General features: G+C 32.7%; 1 protein-coding gene across 6 annotated transcripts in view; it reads left to right on the top strand.

The window, feature by feature from the left end:
* Window positions 1–8,274, top strand: part of LOC129219276 (C-terminal-binding protein-like) — a 329,042-nt gene that overhangs the window by 301,668 nt on the left and 19,100 nt on the right. For all 6 annotated transcript variants that reach the window (XM_054853608.1, XM_054853612.1, XM_054853609.1 and 3 more), the window contains one exon: window positions 8,108–8,252. In XM_054853608.1, the coding sequence (XP_054709583.1) occupies window positions 8,108–8,252 (145 nt within the window). The remainder of the gene's footprint in view (window positions 1–8,107; window positions 8,253–8,274) is intronic.

Raw genomic sequence — 8,274 nt, 5'->3', positions numbered from 1 at the left:
AGCATTCCAATATGCCATATACTGTGTCACCATAAGAGCTATAGTACTGCTAAGTGAAAGGTGAGTTCGTTTTCTCTAAACTACGCTCAAACAAAAAATAAAAACTCACTTTTTTGAATTTAAATTTGTATATATAATGTTATTGCATATTTTTGTTAGGCAAGTTACATAAAATAATGTACAGAGAGTATGTTTGCATGTATTGAAAATTTGTGCGTGTACATTATCAGTATAGTATATATATTTATTAACTACTTGAGTTGTCAATTAAGTATGAACTACTCACTCATATCCAAATATTTCTAAGTTATCCAGTGTTCGCGCTCAACTATCCGTAACTTGGGTCCCAAGGACCCATTAATGAAATAGATTTGGGTCCTTTGGCAGAAAAAATGAGTCCCTTAAATTTTAAACAGAAAATCTTAGCACATAATTGAATAATATACAACTATTTATACTTAGGGAAAAGAAACTATCCACATAGTTATTTGAAAAAGGTATGAAATAAACTAAATTGGTTAATTTTGCCCTTTTTTTCTGTGATTATCATATGTTCAAATAATACACTTGCAAGATTTAGTTATTTGAGAAACTATTTAGTCAGTTACAATGAGGTAAACTCAAAATTTACTTTAAAGTTGGATTTTACCATGAGATAAAAAATAAATGCCTTTGATTGATCAAGCAGAAAGCACTCCCTTAACCTTTGCTTTCATAAACATTTTTCTAGGTGAAAAAAAGCAACTTGCCCCCCCCCCTCCATCAATTATCAATGGCAATTACATAATAATAATAATAAATCGCAAGCGAATGAACCCAACGCAAAAATCGCGATCGCAAAAACGAAACATTTTCTCACATGAGTATGAAAATTGCTCATTTGCAATCTTAAATTAGAAAATTTGACTTCATTGAGACTCTTTTAAAATATCTGTGTTGGCTTTGGTGCTACTTTTAAAATTTCGCCATTTTCAAAATGGCGCGATCGATTAATACGTGACTTTTGCAAGTCCAAATAAAAATAGCCCCTCAGAAATAGGTGAATTACTAGAAAATGAACAAGGTACAAGTGCTTTTGTATAAAATTCATATTCATAAGTAATTTAACAAGAAAAATGTTAAGTTCGGAACTTTGTGTTTTGCGCGATCGGGAAAATGTTCGCCATTTTTTTTTCACCCATCCTTTTATTGAGGATGCAAGATAATAATTTTCAAAAGTAATTCTGGTTAGGTGAATGCAAAATAGACAAGCTTTTACTACTCAGTTGTCCTGTATCAATCCTGAAGATTGCATTGAAACCACTCTTACTTTTGATCTTTATTGTTGTTTTCAGGAATTTCCCCCAGATAAAAGTTGAGGGAGAACTTATTCTTAGAATAGAGTACAATGGGCTATTTATGAACTTGCAATATTTTGCTCCTTGAGCTCTGCCCAGGAGGTCACTGTAAGCTCCAGTCTTATCACTAAAATTCCATTGACTGGTCAACAGTAGGGGTGTGTTTGAATAGCTGATACAGAGATAGGGTCATTTTAATCCTTTTCTGTTGATTCTCCTGGTCATTGAAGCTTAAAGGCATTCACTAGATAGATCTTCAGCATTTTCCACAATTTTTTTTCTGGTTTTTCTCTTTTGGGTGTTCTGGGTCCCTAGGACCCGAATTTTCGCGGAAGTTGCGTCCCTTTCCCGCGAATTTGCGTAAAAAACCCGCTATAGCGCGTAAACGCGAACCCTGTTATCTAATTAAAATAATTATTTTTACACTTAAAATATGTTTTATCAGTATAATATTTTATATTGAGAACAATATACGCAATTTAAGGTGTAATAAAATTTTACTTTTTATTTCTGTTTTAGTTTGTGAATTAAATAGCAAAATTATTGAATTTTAAAGACCTGTATCTTTTTTACAAACCAAATACACAAAACAATATATTTTACATTCATAGTACTTGAATGGAATATTCAGTTGGTTGAGGAATTTTTAATTCCATCCCTTTTTGGTGTTCAGGGTCTAAAAACGACATTTTTGTCAATTTTCTGATCTTTGAAGGGCTGTAATTTATAAAGGCTAAACAAACACTTAATTAGAGTTAGAGTTTTCTCATTAGTGTGATTCCAGTGATTAGTTTTTGTCAAATTTCACTTTGTGTTTTTATCCCCCAAGCAAGTTATGACCCTTAAAAATAAGTAAAAATTTTACATTTGTCCTTGAACTTTGGCCTGCTGCCATTATTTTAATTAAGTTACAACTACATAACTCAGTGTGTGAGACTTATTATCTTATGTACTTTAACAACAAAATGTAAAATTTACTGCCATGATTGTTATTCAATTAGATTTGGACCAAAATGCAAAGGCCTAAAAGTCCCATTTTTGACTAAGAAAATTTTTGAAAACCTCTAAAAGATCAAAGGTCAAAGTTAGGGGAAAATTAAAAGTGATTTTAAACATTATTCATATGCAGCTTTTTGGGATATCAATTTCAAAAGAATTAAAAATGTTTGAGCACTCATCCATTGTATCTGTATGGATTTACCCTTAGGCTTTTTCAAAACAATGTTTAATAATTTATATTGTGCAACACTTGAGAAATTAAAGTACTGCAAAATTTAATATCGAAGTGTTTTATTTATTTATTTTTTGAACTACATATTTTGTATTAAGTACTTGCAGTTAAAGTTAAGTGGCAACAAACTGATTTTATATATTTGTTACAACTTAACAGTATGATTTTTTTCATAACTAACTAGAATAGAAAAGAAATTTTAAATGTTTGACTAATTATCAAATATTTAAATTTGTTTTCTATTTGGTTGCCAAACAGGAAAAGTATTCAGCTGAGTTAAATATTTGGTTTGGCTGCTGAATATGCAGCATACTGAATACCAACAGATTATTCGGTCCATCTCTAGTTTTAACCTATTGTTAGGCCAGAATTGAAGTAAATATGTGTCCTGTTGCCAAAAGACAAGAAATTCGGCCCTTTCAATCATCAAAAAATGAGGGAGATGATGTCTATTTGTTTATGTGATGTCCGAAGATCCTTTAGCACCATAGAGTTATACATATTTTCCTTGCTCTATATAAAGCAACTACAGTCTTTTCGTGCAAATTTAAATCATACCAGCTGGGCTCAGAGTTGTCCTGGAATTCCTTAAAAGATTTTGATATTTTACCTAATGTCTTTAAATTCCTGTAATTTCAAGCATTTTTTTTACTATTTGGGGCTATGATTCTTGATTTTCTTTTTTTTTTTCATTTGTTCCTTTCTGATATTTGTAATTTTTTTTTTTTTTTTTACTTTCTTCTACAAACTAATCCTGTCTGATAGCTAGGCTGATGTTGAAAAATAATTTTCATGAAGTAGGGTAACGACACCAGTAACAGACATGCTTAAGACATCGCTCTCAGGCATATCATCATGCATATCATCTAACGTTTGGCTGCTTCTGGATCCTCTGAATTATATAGATCTATTTTTATTTGCTAACAGGCCCTAGTGCCGCCTGCCTTGTCTAGGAGGTCAGAGAAGTCTGAGTGCAACAGGAAGATCCAGGTTCGAATCCCGGCTCGGGCATGGACGTGCTTTCTCTCTCCTGTCCTTGTCCTTTCTTTGTGAGAATGTGTTGTTGTGCTGTGAATGGTTGCCTACCCTATAAACGGGTCCTTATGGCATGTGTGTACTGTTAGAAGTCGGACTTCACACCAAATTACGGTGGAAAAAAAAACAGCGCACCCCAAATTGCCAGCCTAGCTGGCACACAACAACGAGGCCCTAGTAACAGGCACCGACAATTCTGATAATACCCACAAACAAATGGGATAAGGAAAGAATGAGTAATGGACAGAAAAAGTTCTTTATTTTTATATATAAAACCTTACTAAATTCAAATGAACATTAGACACCAGCAGACCTTGTGGTGGCTGTTCCTTCCACCACTGCCTTGTAAATATCAATAGGCTCATAATATTCACTCTAATATCATTAGATGGTTGCACCATATTCATGTGTTGCCACAACATCAGTTTTACCCACCTAGCCTTATTATTTAAATCCAAACTTACGACTGTTTGTTACTGGACCCTTGTCTGTTGCTGGTGCCAATACCTATTTTATTGAAACTTAGCTAAATCATTTAAAAAAAAAAAAAAAACAGTTGCAGTTGAGAAGTAAAACAGCTAAAGTTGCAGGATCAAAGATGACATTAATGTTGATCACTTTTGTCTTTTTTTTTTTTTTGTATTTATCTCCTATACTCTTCATTTTTTCTTTTTTCACGATTTCTGACCTAAGAGCTTTTTTTTCTTTCTGTACCATCTATGGCATCTTTGTGTGGAAACGTGGCCCTCTTTCTATACACATATCTGGTATGATTGAGTTTCGTATGTGTTGACCCTCCTAGAAAAATTAGAAGTGAAATGTCTTCTTTAGTATTTCTTATACAAATAAATATTTTAGTTTTTACATGGTTCATAAGCTGTCTGTAAAGATATTAAGCAAGTCCTGGAACTGTCCTGGCATTTTACTAGAGTTATGTCCTGAAATTCTTCCAGAACAACTTAAAAAAAATAAAAATAAATAAAAATTTTGTCATACTTTTTTTTTTATATAATCCCAACCCCCTGCAGGTGCTTGCTTTTGAAATAATAGAACCCTTTAAACAATAAAAATTTCTTGTATTACTTTTGCTGTGTGCAGGTAAAGGGCATTTTTAACCGACTTCAAAAAGGAGGCGGTTATCAATTCATACCGTATGTATGTTTTTTGTTTTTGTTTGTCCACTCATAGCGTCTCACCTAGTGAACCGATTTTGATGATTCTTTTTTTAATGGATAGGGGATGGCTCAACTTAGGTCCCATTACTTTGTTTGACCATATTTGTTCTTTATAAAAAAAGTTATGGGCAAAAAACAGTAAATTTTATGCAATTTCCCTATTAAATGATTTTGTAGCGAAATTCGCACTTTTCATCCGTGGACAACGGTGGCTCAGTGGTAGAATTCTCGCCTCCCACATGAGCAACCCGGGTTCAAATCCCGACTAGGACAAAGTGTATTTTACTAAAATTTCGTTTCTACTGTTTCTCGTATTTTCTCGAATCTTCTATTAATTTCTGTATCTTTCCAAGGCTGGAAAGTTCCAGCACTTTCTCAAGTTGTATATAAGGAGATGTAACGTTCATTCGTGGTTCTGAATAAAGATCTCGAGTTGAGACTAACGAGTATTCGCTTCATTTGGCTTTCACATTGTCTTCGCTTTCTTCATCTACGCGACAATAGGAAACTCATCGTTATAAAACTTTGGTGCCCTATAACATTAATAGTAATTGTAATGATAATTTTGAATGAAGGCTTCTCTGAAGCAAGCATCAAATTTCTTCAAGGGATATTTCGATAATGGGGAATCTGGCACTGTCGTCTCATTTTTGGCGTAAATAATTTTATTTTAGTAACCCTGCTGATTTATAGTAACCCTATGTGAATTATCAAAATCTTCCTTTCTTCAGTGCTATTGCTCCATAGTTGGGGTAAACCTAACCTGGAAGCGAGGTGATGCAGTGATTAGGATCTGCTTAGCCTTCACAATGCAAGCATTAGGTTTGACTCAACTACTCTGTAGTATTTTTATCGTTATCATCTAGGCCGATAACAGATGATCGGGGCTAAGTAAGAAAATACAGAATTGCATCATGAGCAACTTAGATGCTGTGGAATGTAAATTAGTTAGGAAAAACGTAATACTTAAATGGTTATAATTAAATTAACTACGCATGATTTCCAGAGAGGAACAAAGATAAGATTTTAGTGCCAATCGCTTAAAGTTTAACGCGTATCAATAGTTTTTTTTTTTTTTTAGTATGGAGCATTTTTAAGAAAAAATGTGAATTATCGTGATGGTAACTTCTTATTATTTCTGAAATATCTACATTTACACTAAAAAGAATGAAATAAAAAAATTTTGAAAAGAAAATAGAACCGACTTCAAAATTGCTCTAAAAAGTGAAAAATTATTTTATTCTTTAAACACCATCGATAATGCTTTTAAACATAATTTTTGAAGTTGGCGCAAAAACGATAGATAAAATCATTCACAGCCATAACTCAAATACAACTATAAATTTAACCAGGACCAGTTTCTTCACTATCACATACATTATGCATTGATGACAGCATATTTGAATAGCGATATAAATGTTTCGTTCGTCACTTTGGATGCTTTTCTGAAAAAAAATATGAACGAAGCATGGTTACACTGGATTTTACGTTTTGTTTTTGCGCCAACTTCAAAAATTATGTTTAAAAGCATTATCGATGGTGTTTAAAGAATAAAATAATTTTTCACTTTTTAGAGCAATTTTGAAGTCGGTTCTATTTTCTTTTCAAAATTTTTTTATTGTCATCTATTGTACATTATTTTTATTATACAAGCTGGCTTATTTGTGTTCCACTGAAAAAAAGGAGTGAGAAAAACATCTAATTCCAACATTTCCCAATTGTTAGTATTGAATCCACCACACATTTCTTCAAATATCTCAAAAACTCATTTCTGCAGATACTGCCACTTACCTGCACACGGCAGTATTGTTCTTAATTACGACTTTTCTAATGTATAGATAGCTTTATTTTTTAAGCAGGATTTATGTTACAAAAAAAAGTGTTCACTGTAATTTTCCTGTTAATTCCTTTATAAAATTAACTACAGTCAAACCTGTCTATCTCGAATTTCACGGGTTGGAAAAAAATTTCGAGATAAAGAGGTTTCCAGATACGGAGGTTTTGAGAAGCTTATTGAAATTCGGAATCTGATGATGAAAATCTTTGAATTTTATACCAAAGACTAAACATGCGAAATATTCAAATTCTTCCGCAAAAGTTTTGTTAGGTATTTATTTTACTATTTTATGTTAAGCACTTTATTGCAAGTTTAAGGAATAGTTTTGACAGCAATGAAATTTTAAGCATACCTTTTGCGAGCAAAATATGTAGTCTTTTATTGTTTTTCGGTGCCTGATTTTTTTTAGATTCAAATATCCTCTCTTGAGGTTGGCAATGGCTGAAAACCCTTCTTGCCCTATTGTACATACTTAACTTGGCGGCAATTTAATTTTTCTTCATTAATAGATTGACGTCCAAAAATTCTAGAAATTTCACTTTTTCATCATTTGAAAAAATCTTTAGCTTTCTTTTCAGGCCTATCATCTTGGTTTTCTACGCAATCCCAACTTCAAAGAAGAGATCACTCATGGATCAGTACCTAAACCAGATAACAGATAATGAAACGGGTTTTAATTTGAATGACTTTAAACTACGAACTTGAAAAAGTTACCCCACATGTCAAATCTGTCAAGCCCAGCCCTCTCCTCAGTCCCATTCTCTGCCTTCTGCTCTGCTTCCGAGAAAGTGCTCGAAATGAGTGTCCTTTCGTTAGTCTTCCTGAAAATAATAATTCCTGGGTGCATTTCTCCTTTTCTTCCCCTGCCATTGAAATAGTGCTACTGTTTCTGTGTTTAAGGAAAGTTGTTTGCTGTTTTGAAGATTGCTGGACTTCGAATTCGAAAATGTCAGCATTGCTGGAATTCGAGATATGGAGGTATTCGGGATTTTTTTTTTTTTTGAGATAAACATGGAAAATACATTAAATTTCGACTGGAAATTCAGGGAAATTAAAAAATTTCGAGATAGGCAGGTTTTCGAGACAAGCAGGTTCGAGATAGACAGGTTCGACTGTATTGTATTTTGTTTACTTGAAATTTTGTAACATTTGTCAAGGATGCTAAAAGAGCGCGCCAAAAGATTTTTTTTGCCTAATCCGAATTTTGTACTGGAGCAATAACAACTGCTTAGTAAAAGCCCTTATGAAAAGTGAATGTGAAACTAAAAAACAAAAGCATATAGTATGGATATAAATTAATTTTTATTCAGGTACACCTTGAAAATACAAAAAGAAAAGGGGACTTTTTTTTTAACATGGTTTATTAGTTTTTCACTTGTGTGGAATATATTTATTTGAAATTCAAGTAGTGAAATGTTTCTAAGTGGGCAATTACCATATGTGTAGACTTCTTTATTGAAATTATTTATTTATAATTACATTTTTGTTACAGGTTCTAAATGAAGCAGTCGGTGCATTGATGTGGCATACTATTACTTTAACAAAAGAAGACTTGGACAAATTCAAAGCTTTAAGGATAATAGTTCGCATAGGTTCTGGTGTTGATAATATCGACATAAAGGCAGCGGGTGAATTAGGTGTGTAGTTTTTCTTGCTTAA

The sequence above is a fragment of the Uloborus diversus genome, chromosome 3 (genome assembly GCF_026930045.1).
Source record: "Uloborus diversus isolate 005 chromosome 3, Udiv.v.3.1, whole genome shotgun sequence".
NCBI lineage: Eukaryota > Metazoa > Arthropoda > Arachnida > Araneae > Uloboridae > Uloborus > Uloborus diversus.
Note: the sequence above shows the minus strand (reverse complement) of the source record. Positions and strands in the feature narration are given on the sequence as shown.